General features: G+C 48.2%; 1 protein-coding gene across 2 annotated transcripts; it reads right to left on the bottom strand.

Moving 5' to 3' along the window:
* Positions 1-1,463: 1,463 nt before the first annotated feature.
* Positions 1,464-27,953, bottom strand: isoc2 (isochorismatase domain containing 2). Of its 2 annotated transcripts, XM_063034694.1 has the most exons (6): positions 27,896-27,953; positions 25,730-25,875; positions 20,760-20,972; positions 11,527-11,597; positions 10,074-10,191; positions 1,464-1,593 (listed from the first exon to the last, which is right to left on the bottom strand). In XM_063034694.1, exons 2-6 carry the CDS (start codon positions 25,859-25,861, stop codon positions 1,513-1,515), a joined length of 615 nt encoding a protein of 204 aa, XP_062890764.1. In that variant the 5' UTR covers positions 25,862-25,875; positions 27,896-27,953; the 3' UTR covers positions 1,464-1,512. The 2 variants fall into 2 exon arrangements, with proteins under 2 accessions (XP_062890764.1, XP_062890765.1); XM_063034695.1 differs by lacking the exon at positions 20,760-20,972.

The following is a 27,953-nucleotide window of genomic DNA, read 5'->3' on the forward strand; positions in this document are numbered from 1 at the left end:
TGAAAGGCATAGACAGAGTAGATGTGGAAAGGATGTTTCACATGGTGGGGGAGTCTCGGACAAGAGAGCACAGCCTCAGGATAGAGGGGCGTTCATTTAAAACAGAGATTCAGAGACATTTCATTAGCCAGAGGGTGATGAATTTGTGGAATTTATTACCACAGGCAATTATGAAGACCAGGTCGTTGGGTGTATTTGAGGCAGAGTTTGATAGGTTCTTGATTGGACATGGCATCAAAGGTTACAGGGAGAATGCCGTCGAATGGGGCTGAGGAGAAAAAAGGATCAGCCATGATTGAATGGTGGAGCAGACTCGATGAGCTAAATTCTGTTCTTATGTCTTATGGACTATTACAAGAAATGATCAAGTAGCGGTGGATATGGGTGTGGAGAGGTGGGTTACTGGGTGGAGGTGTTGATCAGCCACACTGCTTGAGGAAAGGAACTGTTTTGGAGTCTGGAGGTCCTGGTGTGGATGCTACGTGGCCTCCTCCCTGATGGGAGTGGGACAAACAGTCCATGAGCAGGGTGGGTGGGATCCTTCCTGATGTTCCTAGCACCTTTCTGTATAGGCTCTGTACAGAAATACACTAGTCTATACACTACTAATGGTAGATAGTGTTTGTATCTGTAAGCATTCATACAATATGACTGAAACAACAGACAAGAGGCACATGACAAAATCATTTTATTTCCAATGTCATTTGGCCTGTTTAACCAGTCAGAACGAGAGCACATTGAAAGGATGTCTCAATGATGTTCCAGTCCCTGGAGCAGGACAGAAGGGCACAGATTCTCTGCTGGACAGCACCAGACCGGACAGCCAGGTTTGATCCCAGCCTCAGGCACGGCTTCCTGCGTGCTCCAGTCTTGTCCCACATCCAGTGGGTGGGGAGAGTTTATGTGGAGGGTTAGTCAGTGGAGAGTCTGATGAGGAGAGTGTCTGTGGGCTGAGGGAGGGAATCCAGTGAGTGGTGGGGGTGAACCAGTGACTGGACTGTGGGTGGGGAGAGTGTCTGTGGGTTGTGGGTGGGGAGAGTGTGGGCTGAGGGAGGGATGGAACAGGGTGGGGGAGAGTGTCTGTGGGCTGAGGGTGGGGAGAGTGAGCTGAGGGAGGGATGGGACAGGGTGGGGGAGAATGGGCTGAGGGAGGGATGGGACAGGGTGGGGAGAGTGTGGGCTGAGGGAGGGATGGGACAGGGTGGGGGAGAATGGGCTGAGGGAGGGATGGGACAGGGTGGGGGAGAGTGTGGGCTGAAGGAGGGATGGGACAGGGTGGGGAGAGTGGGCTGAGGGAGGGATGGGACGGTGGGGGAGAGTGTCTGTGGGCTGAGGGTGGGGAGAGAATGGGCTGAGGGAGGGATGGGACAGGGTGGGGGAGAGTGGGCTGAGGGTGGGGAGAGTGTGGGCTGAGGGAGGGATGGGACAGGGTGGGGAGAGTGGGCTGAGGGAGGGATGGGACAGGGTGGGGAGAGTGGGCTGAGGGAGGGATGGGACAGGGTGGGGGAGAACTCATCCAAAAGGCATCACTCCGTCTCTGAAGAGCCCAATGAGATTACTGTCAGGGGCTGGTTCCATAATAATTTTCTGAACCTGCAAATTAATGAACAGTGGTTATGCACAGGTGATAGAACTCAACCACCCCAATCCACCGTCAGCAGTGAAATTATCACCAGTCAACAGTGTGGGACTGACCCAGGGATAGGGAGACGGTGTTCCTGGTGTGGGTCTGACCCAGGGATAGGGAGATGGGAACTGAGCACGGTGTTCCTGGTGTGGGTCTGACCCAGGGATAGGGAGATGGGAACTGTGCATGATGCTCTCAGTGTGGGTTTATTTTTGCCGGTAAAAATGAGATCAAATCTTTAAAAAGAGGTGACATAGGATCGTAAAATGTAAAATCCTTATGGGTAGAGTTGAGAAACTGCAAACCCTTGATGGGAGGCCTCCGAACAGCAGCCAGGATATGGGCTACAAATTACAATGGGAGATAGAAAAGGCATGTCAAAATGGCAATGTAACGATAGTCATGGGGGATTTCAATATGCAAGTTGATTGGGAAAATCATGTTGGTGATGGATCTCAAGAGGAGGTATCTCTAGAATGCCCCCGAGATGGTGGTTGAGCTTACTAGGAGATCAGCAATTCGGGATTGGGTGTTGTGTAATGAACCGGATATAAGGTTAAGGTTAAGAGAACCCTTAGGAGAGCATTTAATAGAGCAAAAATGGTAAGTTAGGGGATTGGGAAATTTTTTATAACCAACAGAAATCAACTAAAAAAAGGCAAGAGTAGATATTGGACCGCTGGAGAGATAGTAATGGGGGACAAGGAAATGGTGGACAACTGTGGAAGACGCAGTGTGCCAGAAATTCGAGTGTGTCAATGGGCAGAAGTGAGTGCAGTTGCTATTAGTAGGGAGATGGTGCTTGGGAAACTGAAAGGTCTGAAGGTAGGTAAGTCAGAGTTCTGAAAGAGGTAGCTGAAGAGACTGAGGAGGCATCTGTCAAGAATCACTAGATTCTGGCATGGATCTGGAGGACTGGAAAATTGCAAATGTCACTCCACTCTTCAAGAAAGAAGAGAGGCAAAGGAAATTATAGGCCAATTAGCCTGATCTCAGTGGTTGAGAAGGTGTTGGAGTTGATAGCTACGGATGTGGTTTTGGAGGCATATGATAAAATAGACCATGGACTTCAGGGAATTCTTTAAAGAAATAACAAACAGGATAGACAAAGAATGTTGTGTACTTGGATTTTCAGAAGGCCTTTGACAAGGTGCCACACATGATGCTGCTAAAAAAGAGCCCATGGTATTTCAGGAAAGATACCACCATGGTTGATAGGCAGGAGGCAAAGAATGGGAATAAAGGGAGTCTCTTCAGATTGGCTGCCAGTGACTAGTGGCTTACCTTTGTGTTGTATGTCAATGATTTGTATGATGAAAATTATGGCTTTGTCGCCAATACATAGGTAGGTGGAGGGGCATGTAGTGTTCAGGGAGCAGGGAGACTGCACAAGGACTTAGCCAGATTAGGAGAATGGACAACGAAGTGGCAGTTGGAAAACAGTGCCAGGAAGTGTAGGGCCATGCACTTTGGTAGAAGGAATAAAAGCACAGACTATTTTCTAAACAGGGAGAAAATTCAAAAAACGAGGTGAAAAGGGACTTGGAGTCATCATTGCAGGATTCCCTGAAGGTAAATTTGCAGGTTGAATCGGTGTAGAGGAAGGTGAATTCAATGTTAGCATTCAATTTGAGAGGACGAGAGTGTAAGAGCAAGGGTGTAATGCTGAGGCATTAGGGTTAGGGTTCACTTGGAGTACTGTGAACAGCTTAGGCCACTTATTTAAGGTGTATTGACATTGGAGGTGGTTCAGAGGCGATAAATGAGACTGATTCCGGGAATGAGCAGTGATTGATGGCTCTGGGTCTGTACACGCTGGAATTTAGAAGAATAAGGGGGATCTCACTGAAACCTATCAAATGTTGAAAGGCCTAGATACAGTGGATGTGGAAAGGATGTTTCCTTTGGTGGTGAAGTCTAGGACCAGAGGGCACAGCTTAGAATACAGAGGTGTCCATTTAGAATAAAAATGTGGAAGATTTCCTTGCCAAATAATGGTGAATCTGCGCATTTTATTGCATTGTGTGCTGTGGTGGTCAGATCACTGGTGGAGGGTGATAGGTTCTTAACTAGTTGGGGTATGGAAGTTTATGGGGTGAAGGCAGGACAATAGGGCTGAGAGGGAAATGGATGAGTCATGATGGCAGAGTAGACTCAATGGGCAAAATGGCCCAATTCTGCTCCCATGTCTTATGGTCTTATAAGCCTGACACAGGGAGATATGGGGGCAGGAACTGTGGACGGTGCTTCCAGTGTGGGTCTAACACGGGGATATGGAGACGGGAACTGTGATGGTGCTCCTGGTATGGGTCTGACCCAGGGATACGGAGATGGGAACTGCGTATGGTGCTCCCGGTGTGGGTCAGACCGAGGGATACGGAGACGGGAACTGCGCATGGTGCTCCCGGTGTGGGTCTGACCCAGGGATAGGGAGATGGGAACTGTGCACGGTGCTCCCGGTGTGGGTCTGACCCAGGGATACGGAGATGGGAACTGCGCACGGTGCTCCCGGTGTGGGTCTGACCCAGGGATACGGAGATGGGAACTGCGTATGGTGCTCCCGGTGTGGGTCTGACCCAGGGATACGGAGATGGGAACTGCGTACGGTGCTCCCGGTGTGGGTCTGACCCAGGGATACGGAGATGGGAACTGCGTATGGTGCTCCCGGTGTGGGTCTGACCCAGGGATACGGAGATGGGAACTGTGTACGGTGCTCCCGGTGTGGTTCTGACCCAGGGATACGGAGATGGGAACTGCGTACGGTGCTCCCGGTGTGGGTCTGACCCAGGGATACGGAGATGGGAACTGCGTACAGTGCTCCCGGTGTGGGTCTGACCCAGGGATACGGAGATGGGAACTGCGTACGGTGCTCCCGGTGTGGGTCTGACCCAGGGGATACATAAACAGGAACTGTGCATGGTGATCCCTGTGTGGATATAGAAACATAGAAGACCTACAGCACAATACAGGCACTTTGGCCCACAATGCTGTGCCGAACATGTACTTACTTTAGAAATTACCTAGGGTTACCCATAGCCCTCTACTTTTCTAAGTTCCATGTACCTATCCAGGAGTCTCTTTAAAAGACCCTATCTGCCTCCACCACTGTCACCAGCAGCCCATTCCACGCACTCACCACTCTCTACTTTAAAAAAAAACTAACCCCTGACGTCTCCTCTGTACCTACTCCCAAGCACCTTAAAACTGTGCACTCCCGTGTTAGCCGTTTCAACCCTGGAAAAAAGCCTCTGACTATCCACACAATGCCTCTCATTATCTTATACACCTCTATCAGGTCACCTCTCATCTTCCACCGCTCTAAGGAGAAAAGCCTATTCTCATAAGGCATGATCCCCAATCCAGGCAACATCCTTGTAAATTCTCCCTGCACCTTTCTATAGTTTCCACATTCCTCCTGTAGTGAGGTGACCAGAACTGAGCACAGTACTCCAATTGGAGTCTGACCAGGGTCCTATATAGCTGCAACATATGCCTTCTTAACCACAGAGTCAACCTGCACAGCAGCTTTGAGTGTCCTATGGACACGGACCCCAAGATCACTCTGATCCTCCACACTGCCAAGTCTTACCATTAATACTATATTCCACCATTATATTTGACCTACCAAAATGAACCGCCTCACGCTTACCTGGGTTGAACTCCATCTGCCACTTCTCAGCCCAGTTTTGCATCCATAGAACCATAGAAACTACAGCACAGAAACAGGCCTTTTGGCCCTTCTTGGCTGTGCCGAACCATTTTCTGCCTAGTCCCACTGACCTGCACACAGACCATATCCCTCCATACACCTCCCATCCATGTATCTGTCCAATTTATTCTTAAATGTTAAAAAAGAACCCGCATTTACCACCTCATCTGGCAGCTCATTCCATACTCCCACCACTCTCTGTGTGAAGAAGCCCCCCCTAATGTTCCCTTTAAACTTTCCCCCCCTCACCCTTAACCCATGTCCTCTGGTTTTTTTCTCCCCTTGCCTCAGTGGAAAAAGCCTCCTATCAATGTCCCGCTGTAACCTCTAACAGCCCTCCACACTATCCACAACACCTCCAACCTTTGTGTCATCAGCAAATTTACTAACCCATCCCTCCACTTCTTCATCCAGCACATTTATAAAAATCACGAAGAGAAAGGGTCCTAGAACAGATCCCTGAGGCATACCACTGGTCACCGACCTCCATGCAGAATATGACCCATCTACAACCACTCATTGCCTTCTGTGGGCAAGCCAATTCTAAATCTACAAAGCAAGGTCCCATTGGATCCCATGTCTCCTTACTTTCTCAGTAAGCCTTGCATGGGATACCTTATCAAATGCCTTGCTGAAATCCATATACACTACATCTACTGCTCTACCTTCATCAATGTGTTTAGTCACATCCTCAAAAACTTCACTCAGGCTCGCAAGGCACGACCTGCCTTTGACAAAGCCATGCTGACTATTCTGAATCATATTATGCCTCTCCAAATGTTCATAAATCCTGCCTCTCAGGATCCTTTCCATCAACTTACCGGCCACTGAAGAAAGACTCACTGGTCGATAATTTCCTGGGCTATCTCTACTCCCTTTCTTGAATAAGGGAACAACATCTGCAACACTTCAATCCTCCGGAACCTCTTCCGTCCTCATTGATGATTCAAAGATCATCGCCAGAGGCTCAGCAATTTCCTCCCTCATCTCCCACAGTAGCCTGGGGTACATCTCGTCCAGTCCCGGTGACTTATCCAACTTCATGCTTTCCAAAAGCTCCAGCACATCCTCTTTCTTAATGTCTATATGCTCAAGCTTTTCAGTCAACTATAAGTCATCCCTATAATCACCAACACACACAAAATGCTGGTGGAACGCAGCAGGCCAGACAGCATCCATAGCAAGAAGCACAGTCGACGTTTCGGGCTGAGACCCTTCGTCAGGACTAACTGAAAGAAGAGATAGTCGACTGTGCTTCTTCCTATGAATGCTGTCTGGCCTGCTGCGTTCCACCAGCATTTTGTGTGTGTTGCTTGAATTTCCAGCATCTGCAGATTTCCTCATGTTTGCGCCCACAATCACCAAGATCCTTTTCCGTACTGAAGCAAAGTGTTCATTAAGTACCTCTGCTATCTCCTCTGGTTCCATACACACTTTCCCACTGTCACACTTGATTGGTCCTATTCTCTCACATCTTATCCTCTTGCTCTTCATATACTTGGAGAATGCCTTGGGGTTTTCTTTAATCCTGCTCACCAAGGCCTTCTCATGGCCCCTTCTGTCTCTCCTAATTTCATTCTCAGGCTCCTTCCTGCCAGCCTTATAATCTTCTAGATCTCTATCATTACCCGGTTTTTGACCCTTCTGTAAGCTTTTCTTTTCTTCTTGGCTAGATTTTCAACAGCCTTTGTATACCATGGTTCCTGTACCCTACCATCCTTTCCGTCTCATTGGAACATACCTATGCAGAATGCCACACAAATATCCCCTGAACATTTGCCACATTACTGCCATACATTTCCCTGAGAACTTCTGTTCCTAATTTATGCTTCCAAGTTCCTGCCTGATAGCTTCATATTTCCCCTTACTCCAATTAAATGCTTTCCTAACTTGTCTGTTCCTATCCCTCTCCAATGATATGGTAAAGGAGATAGAATTGTGATCACTATCTCCAAAATGCTCTCCCACTGAGAGATCCGACATCTGACCAGGTGCATTTCCCAATACCAGATCAGCCACACCCTCTTCTCTTGTAGGCTTATCTACAGTCAAGAAACCTTCCTGAACACACCTAACAATCTCCACCCCATCTAAACCCCTTGTTCTAGGGAGAAGCCAATCAATATTTGAGAAATAAAAATCTCCCACCACGACAACCCTGTTATTATTACACCTTTCCAGAATCTGTCTCCCTGTCTGCTCTTCAGTGTCCCTGGTACTATTGGGTGGTCTACGAAAAACACCCAGTAGAGTTATTGATCCCTTCCTGTTTCTTCCTTCCACCCACAGAGACTCAGCAGACAATCCCTCCATGACTCCCACCTCTTTTGCCTCCCTCCCTGTCCTTTTTGAAACATCTAAAGCCTGGCACTCTTAAGTAACCATCCCTGCCCCTGAGCCATCCAAATCTCTGTAATGGCCACAACATCATAGCTCCAAGTACTGATCCATGCTCTAAGCTCATCCGCTTTGTTCATGATGCTTCTTGCATTAAAGTAGACACATCTCAAACCATCGGTCTGAGTGTATCCCTTCTCTTATCACCTGCCTATCCTCCCTCTCACACTGTCTCCAAGCTTTCTCTATTTGTGACCCAACCACCTCTTCCTTTGTCTCTTCAGTTCAGTTCCCACCACCCCCCCCCCCAGCAATTCTAGTTTAAACTCCCCCCAGTAGCCTTAGCAAACTCCCCTGCCAGGATATTGGTCCCCCTTGGATTCAAGTGCAACCCGTCCTTTTTGTACAGGTCACTCCTGCCCCAAGAGGTCCCAGTGATCCAGAAATCTGAATCCCTGGTCCCTGCACCAATCCCTCAGCCACACATTTATCCTCCACCTCGCTCAATTCCTAAGCTCACTGTCGCTTGGCAAAGGCAGTAATCCCAAGATTAATACCTTTGAGGTCCTGCTTCTCAACTTCCTTCCTAACTCCCTGTAGTTTGTTTTCAGGACCTCCTCCCTTTTCCTACCTATGTCATTGGTACCACTATGTACCACGACTTCTGGCTGTTCATCTTCCCACTTCAGGATATTGTGAACACGATCAGAAGCATCCCGGACCCTGGCACCTGGAAGGCAAACTACCATCGGAGTTTCATTCCTGCGTCCACAGAATCACCTGTCTGACCCCCTAACTATAGAGTCCCCTCTCATGCTGCCATCCTCTTCCTTTCCCTACCCGTCTGAGCCACAGGGCCGGACTCTGTGCCAGAGGCGTGACCACTGTTGCTTCCCCCATGTAGGTCGTCCCCCTAACTGGAGTACTTATTGTTAACGGGGACAGCCACAGGGTATCTCTGGTATCTGATCTTGCCCTTCCCTCTCCTGACTGTTACCCACTTACTTATCTCCTGAGTCCCCAGTGTGACTACTTGCCTATAGCTCCTCTCTATCACCTCCTCACTTTCCGTGACCAGACGAAGGTCATCGAGCTACATCTCCAGTTCCCTAATGCAGACCCAAAGGAGCTGCAGCTCGACCCACCTGGCACAGATGTGGCCGTCCAGGAGGCCAAGAGTCACCCAGACATCCCACATCTGACACCCAGTATAGAACACCGGCCTCACAAACATACTTCCTGTTTCTATTCCTCACAGGTAACTTACCTCACATTGACCTGATATCACTAAAGCCCTATCACTCTGCCTCAGATCACTCTGTCGATGACTACTCTGCTAGGCAGTGTCTCCCTTTTATGCTTGAACCTTCCCTGCTCTCTAACTCAGGATTGGTGTTCCGGTTATCGCCGCTGACAGGTTATGTACAATAGACAAACACTCTTGAAACTCCCATATAAATAACCGCCGCCAACCTGCGAGAAATCCATCTTGGTAAAGCTCTGTTGACGCTGCTGATAGGCCACGTACAAAGGACAAACTCTCTTGAAACCCCCTTTTTAAATGATCGCCGCTGACCTGCAAGAAATCCCTTAATATGGAGACGGGAACTGTGCACGGTGCTCCCTGTGTGGGTCTGACCCGGGGATATGGAGATGGGAACTGTGCACAGTGCTCCCGGCGTGGGTCTGACCCAAGGATATGGAGACGGGACTGTGCATGGTGCTCCCTGTGTGGGTCTGACCCAAGGAGATACAGAGACGGGACTGTGCACGGTGCTCCCGGCGTGAGTCTGACCCAGGGATAGAGAGACTGGAACTGTTCATGGTGCTCCCAGTGTGGGTCTGACCCAAGGATATGGAGACGGGAACTGTGCACGGTGCTCCCTGTGTGGGTCTGACCCAAGGGGATACAGAGACTGGAACTGTGCACGGTGCTCCCTGTGTCGGTCTGATCCAAGGAGATACAGAGACGGGACTGTGCATGGTGCTCCCAGTGTGGGTCTGACCCAAGGATATGGAGACGGGAACTGTGCACGGTGCTCCCTGTGTGGGTCTGACCCAAGGGGATACAGAGACCGGACTGTGCATGGTGCTCCCGGCGTGGGTCTGACCCAGGGATAGAGAGACTGGAACTGTTCATGGTGCTCCCGGTGTGGGTCCGACCCAAGGATATGGAGACGGGAACTGTGCACGGTGCTCCCTGTGTGGGTCTGACCCAAGGGGGTACAGAGACGGAACTGTGCACGGTGCTCCCGGCGTGGGTCTGACCCAGGGATAGGGAGACTGGAACTGTGCACAGTGCTCCCGGTGTGGGTCTGACTCAGAGATACGGAGAGAGGAACTGTACATGATGTCCTGGTGTAGATCTGACCCAGGTGGGGGGTACACAGGGTCCCTTACCTCTCGGAACTTTGGGTGCTTTGCACCGGACAGGAGCTGTAGGAGAGCTGCCTCGCTTGTGGTGATGAATGCCCCACTCTGCCGCATTCTGGAAAGCGCCAGGAGTCTGTCTACTTGGCTGGAAGAGACCGTGTCATGCATAATTCAATCTGGGTCTCGGTCCCACCACCCCCACGCCCCGCTTAACTTCAGAGTCTAATCCTGATTCTAATCCAACCCTTTTTTGCCTTGTCAGCCTCTCCCGGGCTCCCCCCCTTCACCAAACTTGCCCACGCAATGAACCCCCCCCCACCTCAAATATCTCGATCTTGCTTCCCTCATACACTTCCCAGATTCCAATTCTACTCTCCATCAATTTCAAGACAGGATCTTTCCCGACCAGATGTGCCTATCCTTCCCCATCCCCCACTAGTAGTGATATCAATTAGGGCCACTCCACCCTTCTATCTGCTCCTACTCCTGTTTGACAAGCTCTGACTACCCCCACTGCTCACTTACATGAGGAAGCCCCTCCCTGCCATACAGACCCTAAAGTCCGGAGAGGTCTGAGGGAGAGGAGAGCTAAGGACTCAGGAGTCAATGATATGGTAGACAGTGAAGAGTATTGTCAAAAATCATAGGAGTTGTTTCCATCCACTCCAGAAGTGGGCTGAGGAATGGCAAATGCAGTTTAATTCAGCTCAGTGCAAGCTATTGTGTCTGGGAACTCAAACCAGGGTTGGACTCTCACAGTTAATGGCAGGAGCCCTGGGGAGTGTTGTAGAACAGAGGGACATGGTTCCCTGAAAGTGGAGTCACAGGTGGACTGGGGAGTGAAGAAGGCGATTGGCACGCTGGCCTTCATCAGTCAGGGCACTGAGTACAGAAGTTGGGACGTTATTTTGTAGTTGTACAAGACCTCGGTGAGGCCACACTTGGGAGTACTGAGTTTTGTTTTGGTCGCCCTGCTGTAGGAAAGATGCCACTGGACTGGAAAGAATGCAGAGGAGATTTACGAGGATGGGACTCATGGGACTGCATTCTAGAGAGACAGGTTGGGATTTTATACCTTGGAGTGGAGGAGACTGAGCACTGACCTTACAGAAGTGTATGAACACTCAGGGTGAAGACAGAGGTGTATAAAACCCCAAAGGGCACAGACAGGGTGAATGTGACAGTCTTTTCCCCCCAAGGCTGGGCAATCAAGAACCAGAGGGCACAGGTTTAGGGTGAGAGGGAGGGAAGAGATTTAATAGGGATCTGAGGGGCAAACCACCCATTTTCATCCAGAGGGTGGTCTGTCTATGGAATGAACTGCCAGAGGAAGTGGTTGAGGCAGGGACAGTAACAACGTTTAAAAGGTCCACAGACAGGTACATGGATAGGAAGGGGGACAGATGGGACTGGCAAGTTGGGCCTGTTTCTGTGCTATGGATTGGGATGCTCTGACTCCCCAGTAGTCCTCGTTTCTCACCTACGTGAGGAGCAGGCATCTGCAATCACATGGACATCGAGGCCTTTCTCAAGAAGGTCCAACGCTGTGCTCTGGAAGAGAGTTTAGTATTGAGTATTATTAGAACTGGTTTACATTGTCACACGTACCGTGAAAATCTTGTCTTGCGTACAGGTCAGATCATTACTTAGTGCACTGAGGTAGAACAAGGGAAAACAATAACAGAGTGCAGAATGAAGTGTTACAGTTACAGAGAAAGGGCAGTGCAGGCAGACAATAAGCTGCAAGGGTCACGACGAGGTAGATTGTGAGGTCAAGAGTCCATCTTATCGTACTGGGGGACCGTTCAATAGTCTGATAACAGCGGGGTAGAAGCTGTCCTCGTACTGGGGGACCGTTCAATAGTCTGATAACAGCGGGGTAGAAGCTGTCCTCGTACTGGGGGACAGTTCAATAGTCTGATAACAGCGGGGTAGAAGCTGTCCTCGTACCGGGGGACCGTTCAATAGTCTGATAACATCGGGGTAGAAGCTGTCCTCGTACTGGGGGACCGTTTAATAGTCTGATAACAGCGGGGTAGAAGCTGTCCTCGAGCCTGGTGGGATGTGCTCTCAGGCTTTTGTATCTTTTGCCTGATGGAGAGGGGAGAAGAGAGAATGTAAGGGGTGGGTGAGGTCTTTGATTATACTGTCTGCTTTATCCAGGCTGCAGGAAGTGTAGAGAGAGTCTATGGAGGGGTGGCTGATTTCTGTGATGTGCTGAGTTGTGATTTCTTGTGGTCTCAGGCAGAGCATTTGCTGTATTGAGCCTCAAGCCAATGTCAAACAGACCATAGTTGATCTGAGCAGTGGGATCAACGTGCATGAAACACCATACCCTGGCACCTTCACCATTGTTTTGGGGGATTTTAGCCAGACCATCTTAAAACTGTCACAAAATAACTACCATCAACAGATCACTTGCAATACCAGAGGAAACAACACACTACCATTGCTACACCACCAAGAAGAATGCCTACCGTGCTGTTCCACACCCACACCTTGGAAAGTTTGATCACCTGGCTGTACTTCTACTCCCTGAGTACAGGCAGAGACTAATGACTGCAGCACGAACAATGAGGACCGAGAAGGTTTGGACAAGGGAAGTACAGGACTGCTTTGAATCGTTGGACTGGACTGTATTCAGGGATTCATCTTTGAATCTGGATAAGTATGCTATAGTTGCTACTGACTTCATTAAAACCTGTGTGGATGAGTGTATGCCCACAAAGACTTACTGTACATTCCCAAACCAAAAGCCGTGGATGAACCAGGAAGTACGTCGTCTGCTGAAGGCCAGATCTGTGGCATTCAAGTCTGGCGACCCAGGCCTGTACCAGAAAACCACCTATGATTTGTAGAGGGCTATTTCAAGGGTGAAGAGACAATTTCGAATGAGGTTGGAGGTGATATCAGATGCATGGCAACTCTGGCAGGGACTGCAAGACATTACTTACTACAAAGCGAAACCCAATAGTATGAATGGCAGCGATGCTTCACTACCAGATGAATTCAACACCTTCTATGCCCGCTTTGAAAGGGAGAATACAACTACAACTGTGAAGATTCCTGCTACAGCCGGTGACCCTGTGATCTCTGTCTTGGAGGCCAATTGTCTTTAAGGAGGGTGAACCCTCACAAGGTAACAGGGCCCAATGGAGTACCAGGTAAGGCTCTGAAAACCTGTGCCAACCAACTGGCATGGGTATTCAAGGATGTTTTCAAAGATTCAAGATTCAAGAAACTTTATTGTCATTCTAACCGTACATCAGCTCTGCAGGGCAGAATGAGACAGCGTTTCCCAGGAGCAGTGCAATCATAACATAACAAACGCAACACTAAATAATAAACATAACAATAAATAGTAAAACACAACAGTCACATGTCAGTTAAATCAGTTATAATTGTCCAGTGCAAGTTAAAAGTGTCCAAAGCAGAGTCAGGTGGAGCAGCTATTTAGCAGTCTGACTGCCTGTGGGAGGAAGCTGTTTAGTAGCCTTGTGGTTTTAGTTTTGATGCTCCTGTAAGGTTTGCCTGATGGCAGAAGAACAAACAGTTCATGGAAAGGGTGTGAGGGGTCTTTAATGATGTACCGTGTCTTCTGGAGGCATCGACTCTGAAAGAGGTCTTGGACAGAAGGTAGGGAGACCCCAATAACCTTCTCTGCTCCCCTAACCACCCTCTATAAGGCTTTTTTGTCGACAGCACTGCAGCTGGAGAACCAGGTGGTGATGCTAAAGGTCAGCACACTCTCAACCACGCCTCTGTAGAATGTAGTTAAGATGTTAGTGGGGAGTGATGCTTGTTTAAGCTTCCTCAGAAAGTGCAATCTCTGCTGGGCCCGTTTCACAATCCCAGTGGTGTTCCTGGACCAGGTGAGATTGTCTGAGATCTGCACCCCAAGGAACTTGATGTTTTCCACTCTCTCCCCTGTGGAGCCGCTGATGCTGAGGGGTGTGTGCTCAGGCTGAGACCGTCTGAACCTCTCACTGCTGCGGTCGGAAGTTCCAAAAGGCAAAATTCTACCGGTACCTAAGAAGAGTAATGTGAGCTGCCTTAATGACTATCACCCAGTCACATTCACATCTATGGTGATGTAATGCTAGAATGAACTCCAGCCTCAACAAGGACCTGGACCAACTACAATTTACCTATTGCCACAACAGGTCAATGGCAGACACAATCTCAATGGCTCTTCACATGGCTTTAGATCGTCTGGACAATACAAACACCTACGTCAGGATGCTGTTCATTGACTTTTGCTCAGCATTTAACACCCTCATTCCCACAGTCCTGATTGATAAGCTGCAGAACCTGGGCCTCTGTACCTCCATCTGCAATTGGATCCTCAACTTCCTAACCAGAAGACCACAATCTGTGCAGCTTGGTGATAATATCTCCTCCTCGCTGACGATCAACACTGGCACAACTCAGGCTTAGCCCACTGCTTTACTCCCCCTATACCTATGACTGTGGACGCCATTATTAAGGACCCCCATCACCCAGAACATATACTCTTCTCATTGTCTCATTGTTAAATAAATCCAAAGGGTTTCTGCAGTTATGTTAGTGGCAAAAGGATAGTGAGGGATAAAATTGGTCCCTTGGAGAATCAGAGTGGACGGCTATGTGTGGAGCCAAAAGAGATGGGGGAGATTTTCTTCAGTATTCACTAGGGAGAAGGATATTGAATGGTGTGAGGTAAAGGAAACAAAAAGGGTAGTTATGGAAAGTATGACAATTAAAGAAGAGAAAGTACTGGTGGTTTTAAGGAATATAAAAGTGGATAAGTCTCTGGGTCCTGACAGGATATTCCCCAGGACCTTGAGGGAATTTAGTGTGGAAATAGCAGGAGCTCTGACAGAAATATTTCAAATGTCATTAGAAACGGGGATGGTGCCGGAGGATTGGCGTATTGCTCATGTGGTTCCATTGTTTAAAAAGGGTTCTAAGAGTAAACCTAGCAATTATTGGCCTGTGAGTTTGACGTCAGTGGTGGGTAAATTGATGGAAAGTATTCTTAGAGATGGTATATATAATTATCTGGATAGACAGGATCTGATTAGGAACAGTCAACATGGATTTGTGCGTGGAAGGTCATGTTTGACAAATCTTATTGAATTTTTGGATGAGGTTACTAAGAAAGTTGACGAGGGTAAAGCGGTGGATGTTATCTATATGGACTTCAGTAAGGCCTTTGACAAAGTTCCACACGGAAGGTTCAAACGTTAGGCATTAATATTGAAGTAGTAAAATGGATTCAGCAGTGGCTGGATGGGAGACGCCAGAGAGCAGTGGTGGATAACTGTGTGTCAGATTGGAGGACGGTGTGTAGCGGTGTGCCTCAGGGATCTGTACTGGGTCCAGTGTTGTTTGTCATATATATTAATGATCTGGATGATGGGGTGGTAAATTGGATTAGTAAGTATGCAGATGATACTAAAATAGGTGGCATTGTGGATGATGAAGTAGGTTTTCAAAGCTTGCAGAAAGATTTAGGCCAGTTAGAAGAGTGGGCTGGAAGATGGCCAATGGAGTTTAATGCTGAAAAATGTGAGGTGCTACATTTTGGTAGGACTAATCAAAATAGGACATACATGGTAAATGGTAGGGCATTGAAGAATGCTGTAGAACAGAGGGATCTAGGAATAATAAGACCATAAGACAAAGGAGCAGAAGTAGGCCATTCGGCCCATCGAGTCTGCTCCGCCATTTTATCATGAGCTGATCCATTCTCCTATTTAGTCCCACTCCCCCACCTTCTCACCATAACCTTTGATGCCCTGGCCACTCAGATACCTATCAATCTCTGCCTTAAATACACCCAATGACTTGGCCTCCACTGCTGCCCATGGCAACAAATTCCATAGATTCACCACCCTCTGACTAAAAAAAATTCTTCGCATTTCTGTTCTGAATGGGCGCCCTTCAATCCTTAAGTCATGCCCTCTCGTACTAGACTCCCCCATCATGGGAAACAACTTTGCCACATCCACTCTGTCCATGCCTTTTAACATTTGAAATGTTTCTATGAGGTCTCCCCCCATTCTTCTAAACTCCAAGGAATACAGTCTAAGAGCGGACAAACTTTCCTCATATGTTAACCCTCTCATTCCTGGAGTCATTCTAGTGAATCTTCTCTGTACCCTCTCCAACGTCAGCACATCCTTTCTTAAATAAGGAGACCAAAACTGCCCACAGTACTCCAAGTGAGGTCTCACCAGCGCCTTATAAAGCCTCAACATCACATCCCTGCTCCTATATGCTATTCCTCTAGAAATGAATGCCAACATTGCATTCGCCTTCTTCACTACTGACTCAACCTGGAGGTTAACTTTAAGGGTATCCTGTACGAAGACTCCCAAGTCCCGTTGCATCTCAGAACTTTGAATTCTTTCCCCATTTAAATAATAGTCTGCCCATTTATTTTTTCTGCCAAAGTGCATAACCATACACTTTCCAACATTGTACTTCATTTGCCACTTCTCTGCCCATTCTTCCAATCTATCCAAGCCTCTCTGCAGACTCTCCGTTTCCTCAGCACTACTGGCCCCTCCACCTATCTTCATATCGTCAGCAAACTTAGCCACAAAGCCATCTATTCCATAATCCAAATCGTTGATGTACAATGTAAAAAGAAGCGGCCCCAACACTGATCCCTGTGAAACACCACTGGTAACCGGCAGCCAACCAGAATAGGATCCCTTTATTCCCACTCTCTGTTTCCTGCCAATCAGCCAACGCCCTATCCATGTATGTAACTTTCCTGTAATTCCATGGGCTCTCATCTTGTTAAGCAGCCTTATGTGTGGCACCTTGTCAAAGGCCTTCTGAAAATCCAAATATACAACATCCACTGCATCTCCCTTGTCTAGCCTACTTGTAATTTCCTCAAAAAATTGTAATAGGTTTGTCAGGCAGGATTTTCCTTTAAGGAATCCATGCTGAGTTCTGCCTATCTTGTCATATGCCTCCAGGTACTCTGTAACCTCATCCTTGACAATTGACTCCAACAACTTCCCAAACACCGATGTCAAGCTAACAGGTCTGTAATTTCCTTTTTGCTTCCTTGCCCCCTTCTTAAATAGCGGTGTGACATTTGCAATCTTCCAGTCTTCCGGAACCATGCCAGAATCTATCGACTTTTGAAAGATCATCGCTAATGCCTCCGCAATCTCCACAGCTACTTCCTTCAGAACATGAGGGTACATTCCATCTGGTCCAGGAGATTTATCTACCCTTAGACTATTCAGCTTCCTGAGAACTTTCTCTGTTGTAATTGTGACTGCGCACACTTCTCTCTCCTGCCACCCTGACACCCTTGAGTGTCCGGTATACTGCTGATGTCTTCCTCAGTGAAGACTGATGCAAAATACTCGTTCAGTTCCTCTGCCATCTCCTTATCTCCCATTACAATTTCTCCAGCATCATTTTCTATCGGTCCTATATCTACTCTCACCTGTCTTTTACTCTTTATATACTTGAAAAAGCGTTCAGTATCCTCTTTGATATTATTTGCTAGCTTCCTTTCATAGTTAATCTTTTCTCTCTTAATGACCTTCTTGGTTTCCTTTTGTAAGGCTTTAAAAACTTCCCAATCCTACGAATTCCCACGAATTTTTGCTTCCTTGTATGACCTCTCCTTTGCTTTAACTTTGGCTTTGACTCCTCTTGTCAACCATGGTTGCATCCTTTTTCCACTCGAAAATTTCTTCTTTTTTGGAATATACCTGTCTTGCACATTCCTCATTTCTTGCATAAACTCCAGCCACTGTTGCTCTGCTGTCTTTCCTGCCAGTGTCCCTTTCCAGTCAACTTTGGCCAGTTCCTCTCTCATGCCACTGTAATTTCCTTTACTCCACTGAAATACCGACACATCAGATTTCGGCTTCTCTTTTTCTAATTTCACAGTGAACTCAATCATGTTATGATCACTGCCTCCTAAGGGTTCCTTCACCTCAATCTCCCTAATCACCTCCGGTTCATTACACAATACCCATCCAGTACAGCCGATCCCCTGGTGGGCTCAACAACAAGCTGTTCTAAAAAGCCATCTCGCAGACATTCTACAAATTCTCTCTCTTGAGATCCAGTGCTGACCTGATTTTCCCAATCTACTCGCATGTGAAATTCCCCCACAATTATCATAACACTGCCCTTCTGACAAGCCTTTTCTATTTCCAGTTGTAATTTGTAGTCCACATCCCTGCAGCTGTTTGGAGGCCTATAAATAACTGCCATCAGGGTCCTTTTACCCCTGCTATTTCTTAGCTCAACCCATAAAGATTCTGCACCTTCCGATCCTATATCACCTCTTTCTAATGATTTAATATCATTTCTTACCAATAAAGCCATGCCTCCCCCTCTGCCTACCTTCCTATCCTTCCGATACACCGTGTATCCTTGGACGTTCAGCTCCCAGAGACATGCATCCTTTAGCCAGGTCTCAGCGATGGCCACAATATCATACCTGCCAATCTGTAGCTGTACAACAAGATCATCCACCTTATTCCTTATGCTGCGTGCATTTAAGTACAACACCTTAAGACCAGTATTTGATACTTTTTGCTTTGATTTCACTGCAACTTTATTGCACTGCAACTCATCCCAATGGTTACAAATTTGCCCCATCACCTGCCTGTCTTTCCTGACATCTTTACTGCTCACTATCTTAGATTTATTTCTGTTTACCCCTTCCTCCGCTCTATCATTCTGGTTCCCATCCCCCCGCCAAATTAGTTAAAACCCTCCCTAACAGCTCTATTAAACTTTCCCGCCAGGATATTAGTCCCCTTCGGGCTCAGGTGTAACCTGTCCTTTTTGAACAGGTCCTACCTCCCCCAGAAGAGATCCCAATTATCCAAGAATCTGAAGCCCTGCCCCCTACACCAGTCTCTCAGCCACGCATTCATCTGCCTGATCCGACTATTCTTGCCCTCGCTAGCACGTGGCACAGGTAGCAATCCTGAGATTACTACCCTGGAGGTCTTGCTTCTCAGCTTCCTTCCTAACTCCTGGAAATCTCTCTTCAGGACCTCCTCCTTCGTCCTATCTATGTCATTGGTACCAACATGTACCAAGACAACTGGCTGCTTACCCTCCCCCTTTAGAATACTCAGGACCTGATCCGGGACATCCTGTACCCTGGCACCTGGGAGGCAACACATCATGTGGGTATCTCTGTCAGGCTCATAGAATCTCCTGTCTGTTCCCCTGACTATGGAATCCCCTACGACTACCGCATTTCTCTTCTCCCTCCTTCTCTCCTGGTGGTGCATAGTTCCCTGAAGGTGGAACCTCATGTGGATTGGGTGGTGAAGAAAGCTTTTGGTATGCTGGCCTTTATTAATCAGAGCATTGAGAATAGGAGTTGGGATGTAATGTTGAAATTGTATAAGGCATTGGTAAGACCAAATTTGGAGTATTGTGTACAGTTCTAGTCACTGAATTATAGGAAAGATGTCAATAAAATTGAGAGAGTACAGAGGAGGTTTACTAAAATGTTGCCTGGGTTTCATCTCCTAAGTTACGGAGAAAGGTTGAAGAGATTAGGTCTTTATTCTTTGGAGTGTAGAAGGTTGAAGGGGGACTTGATAGAAGTGTTTAAAATTATGAGGGGAATAGATAGAGTTGACATGGATAGGCTTTTCCCATTGAGAGTGGGGGAGATTGAAACAAGAGGGCATGAGTTCAGAGTTAAAGGGCAAAAGTTTAGGGGTAACATGAGGGGGAACTTCTTTACTCAGAGAGTGGTAGCTGTGTGGAACGAGCTTCCAGCAGAAGTGGTTGAGGCAGGTTCGATGTTGTCATTTAAAGTTAAATTGGATAGCTATATGGACAGGAGAGGAATGGAGGGTTATGGGCTGAGTGCAGGATGGTGGGACTAGGTGAGAGTAAGAGTTTGGCACGGACTAGAAGGGCTGAGACGGCCTGTTTCCGTGCTGTAATTGTTATGTGGTTTATATGGTTAATGTCAGGAAGGAGGTACAGAAGCCTGAAGGCGCACACTCAACAATTCAGGAACAGCTTCTTCCCCTCTGCCATCTGATTTCTGATTGGATATTTTTCTCTCTATATTATCGTGTATTGCATTGAACTGCTGCTGCTAAGTTAACAAATTTCACAACACATGCTGGTGATAATAAACCTGATTCTAATTCTGAAACCATGCTGCATCTGGATCGGATCCTTTCCGTTGTGTATCGAAAAATAATTGGTGCGGGTCGCTGGAGACATGCTCAATTTCTTTAGCCCTCTGGGATGAGGAGGTGAAGGAAAGAGGAGTCTGAACAGGGGACTGTGGAGTGTAGGGACTGCTGGGAGTTACAGAGTAAAACTCCTTCTACACTGTCCCACCACACGTTTCCAGGGTCAGTTACAAGGTGAGGCTCCTTCTGCCCTGTCCCATCACACACTCCCGGAGTCAGACACAGAGTGAAGCTCCCTCCACACCGTCCCATCACACACTCCCGGGGTCAGACACAGAGTGAAGCTCCCTCCACACCGTCCCATCACACACTCCCGGGGTCAGACACAGAGTGAATCTCCCTCCACACCATCCCATCACACACTCCCAGGGTCAGACACAGAGTGAAGCTCCCTCCACACCGTCCCATCACACACTCCCGGGGTCAGAGACAGAGTGAAGCTCCCTCCACACCGTCCCATCACACACTCCCGGGTTCAGACACAGAGTGAAGCCCCCTCCATACTGACCATTATACAGGCCTGCGTCTCGATGCCACACAGCAGGACAGACTGTAGCCCTGGCAGGGCATCAAGCTCTCTCTCCACCTCAGGACACAGCATACTAAAGCAGGTCTTGCTGATTTTCCTTAGGTCTTGGGCTCCAAGCTCCGGAACAGTGGGTCCCAGCCCCTGAGGGTACTGTTCCGTGACGATGGTGGGGATTTCCAGGGCTCTGGCACCCTGTTAAGGGAGGGAGAGACAGTTAAGGTCTCAGGACCTAAATCAGACAGTCTGTTATCACTGGCTGCTTTTTTTCTCACTTCCCCTCGTCCCTCCCTCCCTCCATTGGAAACCACTATTTTTTATAAGATTTGTGCTTTTTAACAAACTCATATTTTTAACACTCACTGGCAGAAAGTGGTCTACAGGTCCACAATCCTTTATCCGAAATTCTGAAATCCAAAAAGCTCCGAAAACCGAAGCTTTTTACGCCGACAGCTGACGTCACTCAGGTGTGACGTGGCAGCGCTAGCAGAGGCCGCCAGACGTCAGTTGTGGCTCAGTGCTCGTACTGGTTACACGTGCATTTGCTGTTCGCTGATATTTTGTGTTCACTGTTGACTTTGTGTTTAATTTCACTGTGAAAATGTCAAAAAGAGCTGCACATTTTTTTACTGCGCCCATGGTCTGTTCTTCATCAAATTATGGTATTGCTTTGCACGGCTGTAACTATATGTTATACTTATGTGGTTCTGTCAGTGTTAGTCTCTGTTTTGTCCTGTTTTCTGTGATATCACTCTGGAGAAACATTGTATCATTTTTTAATGCATGTATGCATTTCTAAATGACAATAAAAGAGGACTGAGTGTTCTCATAATCTAAAAAAAAAGATACCCCTATGGGTAACAATGAGAAAAAGAGAAGGAATCTTCTCTATCAATGACGCAGAAAGTGGAGTTATTGCAGAAGCTTGATGGTGGTGTGTCTGTGCGGCGTCTTACTGAAGAATATGGTGTCGGAACTACCACTGTATATGATTCAAAGAAACAGAAACACAAGTTACTGAAGTTTTATAGTGACATTGACGTTCCACATTTATTCCAAAAAGTCATTTACTATGTGTTTGATTCGGTTCGTTTGAAGCTGTATATTTTTATGTTTTATTGAATGTTTTTTTCTTGTCATTATTCCCTAAACAATACAGTATAACAACTATTTACATAGCATTTCCATTGTATTAGGTATTATAAGTAATCTAGAGATGATTTAAAGTATATGGGAGGATGTGCGTAGGTCTGGAGCTCTGCTGGGTCCTAAAGTCCACCGCACTAAGGTTAAATAAGGGACTTGAGCATACGTGTTTGTGGTATCCGCGCAGGGAGGGGGGTCCCAGAACCAATAAGGAGGGATTCTGAAATCCGTAAAATTCTGAATTCCGAAATGCAACTGGCCCCAAGGATTTCCAATAAGGCACCTGTATCAGCTAAACTAACAGTTTATCACCTGTCTTATTTTTCATTGGCTAAGTATTAGCACATCACCGACGTGATGTCACTGTTTTAATTATGTAGCCTATTTACTAGTTCGTTCTTATCGAAGGAATTTTCCTCATCTTATTATAAAAGTGATGGATTTTCCAGAGGTGCCATCTTGGCTTCTTTATTCCTTTTGTCTTCACATCCATTCCATCATTTCTCAGCTCTTTATTCAGTTTGATGAGTATTTGTATGTACTCTAAAATAAGCTGAAATCTTGGAATTAAAACTAACTGTCATTCTTGACTCCCGGAAGACCCCTAAGGATCAGAAAATAAAGAGAGATACAACAGCTCTATCTTTCCTCTCCTCTCTTTCACCTTTGCTCCATTATATCTCTCCTCTCTCTTTCACCTTCCCTCCATCTCCTCTTTCATTTTCCTCTCCTCTTCTCTCTCACTTTCCCTCCATCTCCTCCCTTCCTCCTCCTCACCCACCCTTCAGACCCTCTTTCCCACTGTCCCTCCATTTCTCCCCCTTATTTCACCTTCCCTCCATCCTCTCACCAACCTTCTTCCAACTCCTCTTTCCCACCCCTCCATCCCTCTCTCTTTCCCACCTTCCCTCCATCCCTCCCTTCCAGTGTGAGAGAGCTGAGGATGAGCCAGCAGGTTTACGAGTAGACGATGAATGTAAGGAAGGACAAGCCAATGACTGGGTACAAATGCAGACGGAGCAACGAGTTAAATTGTACCACAGAGGCAAACTTCATCAGGGCGAAGAATGCCGGACTGAAGGTGCTGTATTTAAGTGTACACAGCATTTGGAAAGAGGTGGAGGAACGCATGGCGCAATTAGAGATCGGGCGGTACAACGTTGTGGGCATCACTGAGCCGTGGCTGGAAGAAGGCCACAGTTGGGAGCTTGTATCGAGACGACACATTGGAGCGGCAGAGTGGTAAGAGATGGAATTACATCTGCAGAAAGAGGTGACATAGGGTCAGAGAATGTTTAATCTTTGTGGGTGAAGTTAAGAAACTGCAAGGGTAAAAAAAAATTACAGGAATCATATATAGGCCTCCAAATAGTAGCCAAGATGTGGGGTTGAGATTGCAAAGGGAGCTGCAAAGGACATGTAATAAGGGTAATGAGATAATTGTAATGGGGGACTTCAATATGCAAGAGGTTGGGGAAATCAGGTTGGTGTCGGATCACAAGAGAATACCCTTGAGATGGCTTTTTAGAGCAGCTTGCGCTTAAGCTGACTAGGAGGAAGGCCATCTTCGATTGGGTGTTGTGTAATAATCCAGATTTTATTAAGGAGCTTAATGTAAAGGAACCTTTAGGAGACAGTGATGATAATATGATTCAATTCATACTGCAATTTGAGAGGGAAAAGCACAAGTCCCATGTATCAGTATCGCAATGGAACAAAGGGAATTACAGAGGCATGAGAGACTATCTTGCCCAGGTGGATTGGAGGAGGACACCAGCAGGAATGACTGCAGAGTAGGGGTGGCTGAAGTTCCTGGGAATAGGTCACAAGGTACAGGATAGATTTGTCCCACAGAAGTTGTTCTCAAATGGCAGGGGTAGGCAACCATAGCTCACAAGGGAAGTTAAGGACTGCATAAATGCCAAGGAAAGGTTTAAAAATGACTGGGACATTGGATGATTGGGAAGCTTTTAAAATCCAACAAAAGGCAACTTAAAAAAGCCATAAGAAGGGAGAAGATGAAATAATGAGGGCAAACTAGCCATTAATTAAAAGTTATATAAAGAGTAAAAGGGAGGTGGGAGTTGATATTGGACCACTGAAAAATTATGCTGGAGAGGTAATAATGGGGGGACAAAGAAATGGCTGATGAACTTAATAGGTGTTTGGCATCAGTCTTCACTGTGGGAGACACTAGCAGAGTGCCAGAGATCTGTGAGTGTCAGGGAGCAGGAGTGAGTGTCATTGCTATTACAAAGGAAAAAGTGCCAGGCAAACTGAAAGGTCTGAAGGTGGATAAGTCACCTGGGCCAGATGGACTACGTCCCAGAAACCTGAGAGAGGTTGCTGAAGAGATAACGGATGCATTGGTCATGATCTTTCAAGAACCAGTTGATTCTGGCATGGTCCCAGAGGACTGGAAGATTGGAAAAGTCACTCCACTCTTTAAGAAGGGAGGAAGGCAGAAGAAAGGTTAGGCCAGTGAGCTGAACCTCAGTGGCTGGGAAAGTGTTGGAGTCTGTAATTAAGGATGAGGTTTCAGGGTACTTAGAGACCAATGATAAAATAAGTCAAAGTCTGTATGGCTTCTGTAAAGGGAAATCTTGCCTGGCAAATCTTCGAGAAGTAACAAGCAGGGTGGACAAAGCAGAGGCAGTGAATATCATTTACTTGGATTTTCAGAAGGCGTTTGATCGTGCCACATGAGGCTGCTTAACAAGATAAACTCCTATAGTGTTACAGGAAAGATACTGGCATGAATAGCGGAATGGCTGACAGGGAGGAGGCAACAAGTGGGAATAAAGGGGCCTTTTCTGGTTGGTTGCCAGAGACTAGTGGTGTTCCTCAGGGGTCAGTATTGGGGCCATTACTTTTCACTTTGTTTGTCAGTGATTTGGATAATGAAATTGATGGCTCTGTGGCAACATTTGTGGATGATACAAAGATAGGTGGAGGGGTGGGTAGTGCTAAGGAAACAATGCGATTGCAGCAAGACTTAAGTCAAATTGGAAGAATGGGTAAAAAAGTGTCAGATGGAATACAGTGTTGGGAAATGTATGATAATGCATTTTGGTAAAAGGAACAATAGTGTGGACTATTATCTAAATGGAGAGAAATTCAAACATCAGGTTGAGTCTGTTGTAAAGGCGGCAAATTCAATGTTGGCATTTATTTCAAGGAGAATAGAATATAAAAGTAAGGAAATAATGCTGAGCCTTTATAAGACACTAGTCAGGCTGCACTGGAGTATTGTCAACAGTTTTGGGCCCCATATCTCAGAAAGGATGTGTTGTCATTGGAAAGAGTCCAGAGGAGGTTCACAAGGATGATTCTGGGAATGAAGGGGTTAACATAATAGCAGCATTTGGCAGCTTTGGGCCTGTACTCACTGGAATTTAGAAGGATGTGGGGGGATCTCATTGAGACCTACCGAATGTTGAAAGGACTAGATAGAGTGGATGTGGAGAGGATGTTTCCTCTGGTGGGGGTATCCAGAACTAGAAGGCAGAGTCTCAGAATAGAGGGGTGACCTTTTAGAACAGAGATAAGGAGGATTTTGTTTTTAGCCGGAGAGTGGTGAATCTGTGGAATGCTCTACCACAGACTGAAGTGGAAGCTGAGTCGGTCGGGTATATTTAAATTGGAAGCTGATAATTTCCTGATCGGGCAGGACACCAAAGGATATGGCGAGAAGGCAGGTGTACAGAGTTCAGCCATGTTGAAATGGTGGAGTAGATTTGATGGACTGAATGGCCTAATTCTGCTCCTATGTCTTATGGTCTTCCCTCCGTCCACCTCTTCCTCACCTCGAGCATCCTGGCAGCCACAGAGACTATCTGTGGGAAATACACCACGCTCTGGCGGAATTTCTCCTGCATGTCACAGAGGAAGAGGGCACACGTCCTCGCCACGAGCTTTCCCACCTTGTGGCTCGACATTCCGGATCTTTTGTCTGTGGCAACAGGAGGAGACGTCATCAGGAATGCTGCACCAGAATGTGGTTGGGTGGGGGGTGGGAGGGGGAGGGGGAGGGTTTGGTGGGAAGTCTCCATTTTTGAGAGGGAGGGGTTGACCAGTCAGTGGCAGACATGGGAGGGGAGGGGTAGAGATTTCTGCCTTTCCCCCCCAACACCAGAGAAGGGAGAGATTCGGGGGGAGAGGGGAGAGGGGAGAGACACGGGAGGGGGAGAGACACAGGGGGAGGGGGAGAGGGGAGAGACACAGGGGGAGGGGGAGATACATGGGGAGAGGGGAGAGATGGGGAGGGGGAGAGACATGGGAGGGGGAGAGGGGAGAGACACAGGGGGAGGGGGAGATACATGGGGAGAGGGGAGAGATGGGGAGGGGGAGAGGGGAGAGACACGGGGAGAGATGGGGAGGGGGAGGGTTTGGGGGTTTGGTGGGAAGTCTCCATTTTTGAGAGGGAGGGGTTGACCAGTCAGTGGCAGACATGGGAGGGGAGGGGGAGAGATTTCTGCCTTTCCCCCCAACACCAGAGAAGGGAGAGATTCGGGGGGAGAGGGGAGAGACATGGGGAGAGATAGGGGAGGGGGAGAGACACGGGAGAGGGGAGAGACACAAGGAGGGGGAGAGAGGAGAGACATGGGGGAGGGGGAGATACACGGGGAGAGATGGGGAGGGGAGAGGGGAGAGACACAGGGGAGGGGGAGATACATGGGGAGAGGGGAGAGATGGGGAGGGGGAGAGGGGAGAGACACGGGGAGGGGGGAGGGTGGAGATACAGGGGGAGAGGGGAGAAACATGGGGAGAGATGGGGGAGGAGGAGAGACACGGGAGGGGGAGAGGGGAGAGACACAGGGAGGGGGAGAGATTTCTGCCTTTCCCCCCAACACCAGAGAAGGGAGAGATTCGGGGGAGAGGGGAGAGATACGGGGGAGGGGAGAGATACATGGGGAGAGGGAGGGGGAGAGGGGAGAGACACAGGGAGGGGGAGAGGGGAGAGATTCGGGGGAGAGGGGAGAGACACGGGAGAGGGGAGAGGGGAGAGACATGGGGGAGGGGGAGATACACGGGGAGAGGGGAGAGATGGGGAGGGGGAGAGGGGAGAGACATGGGGGAGGGGGAGATACATGGGGAGAGGGAGGGGAGAGATGGGGAGGGGAGAGGGGAGAGACACGGGGAGGGGGAGGGTGGAGATACAGGGGGAGAGGGGAGAAACATGGGGAGGGGGGAGAGAGACAGGGGAGAGTGGTGGGAGAGAGGAGAGAGACAGGGGAGTTGGGAAGGAGAATAGGGAGATGGGAGGGAGATGGATAAGAGGGGACGGAGGCAGGGGAGCGGTGAGAGAGATAGGGGAGCCGGGTGGGAGTCCTGCCATTAACTGTGCCCTGACCCTCAGCATTTCACCATCTTGAGGCAACAACCTTGGGTGAGACACCCGGTGAGCTCCCTTTCTCCCTCCCGAGCTCCTTGAACAGGTGACTGCCTTTCCAGAGCAGCCAGACGGGCCGGTGTCTTGTGCTATACACAAGTAGGCTGAGCTGCTCCCTCTCGTCTCTAGAGGGACCAAATTATCCCCAGTGTGGCAGGACCGCCTCATCCTATCCAGACAAGGATTCAACAGCCTCCTGTTTCCCAGGTGAAAGCCAACAAGATCTGATGGATACAACCTGGGCTATCAGCTTGACGGGCTGAGCGGCCCCCGATCCTGCAGACCCGCCTTTCTTATTAACATGGGTGGGGTGGGGTGCGGTCACTCATCCCGCCTCCCGAACGGCTCTCCTCCAATCACCTATCGCGTTCACTCCGCCCCTCCTTGCCATTGGACGGCGGCCGCTCTAAGAGCGCGTGAGAGAAGTAATTGACAGGTGTGTTTTGGGGGGGGGGCCCTCGACGGTCGGCGGCGGGAAGGGAAGGGTCGCGTCCTGATGCAACATCCATCGTCCCCACGCTTCCGCTCCTCCCGCCCGGCTCCCAACATCGCCTTCCCGATCCCTTGGAGTCGCACTCACCTCCTCCTGCTCGGGTCGGGACGAGCCTCCAGCGCGCACGCGCCTCGCCTACCCCCCC

Source organism: Mobula hypostoma, chromosome 28 (assembly GCF_963921235.1).
Source record: "Mobula hypostoma chromosome 28, sMobHyp1.1, whole genome shotgun sequence".
In the NCBI taxonomy this organism is placed as follows: Eukaryota; Metazoa; Chordata; class Chondrichthyes; order Myliobatiformes; family Myliobatidae; genus Mobula; species Mobula hypostoma.

Excerpts from the sequence above, each read along its gene's own strand:
- isoc2 (XM_063034694.1), bottom strand. The coding sequence starts at position 25,861 with ATGTCGAGCCACAAGGTGGGAAAGCTCGTGGCGAGGACGTGTGCCCTC. Across the intron at positions 20,973-25,729 it reads TGGCTGCCAGGATGCTCGAG|GGTGCCAGAGCCCTGGAAAT; the intron begins GTGAGGAAGAGG and ends CTCCCTTAACAG. Across the intron at positions 1,594-10,073 it reads AGCACCCAAAGTTCCGAGAG|GTTCAGAAAATTATTATGGA; the intron begins GTAAGGGACCCT and ends ATTAATTTGCAG.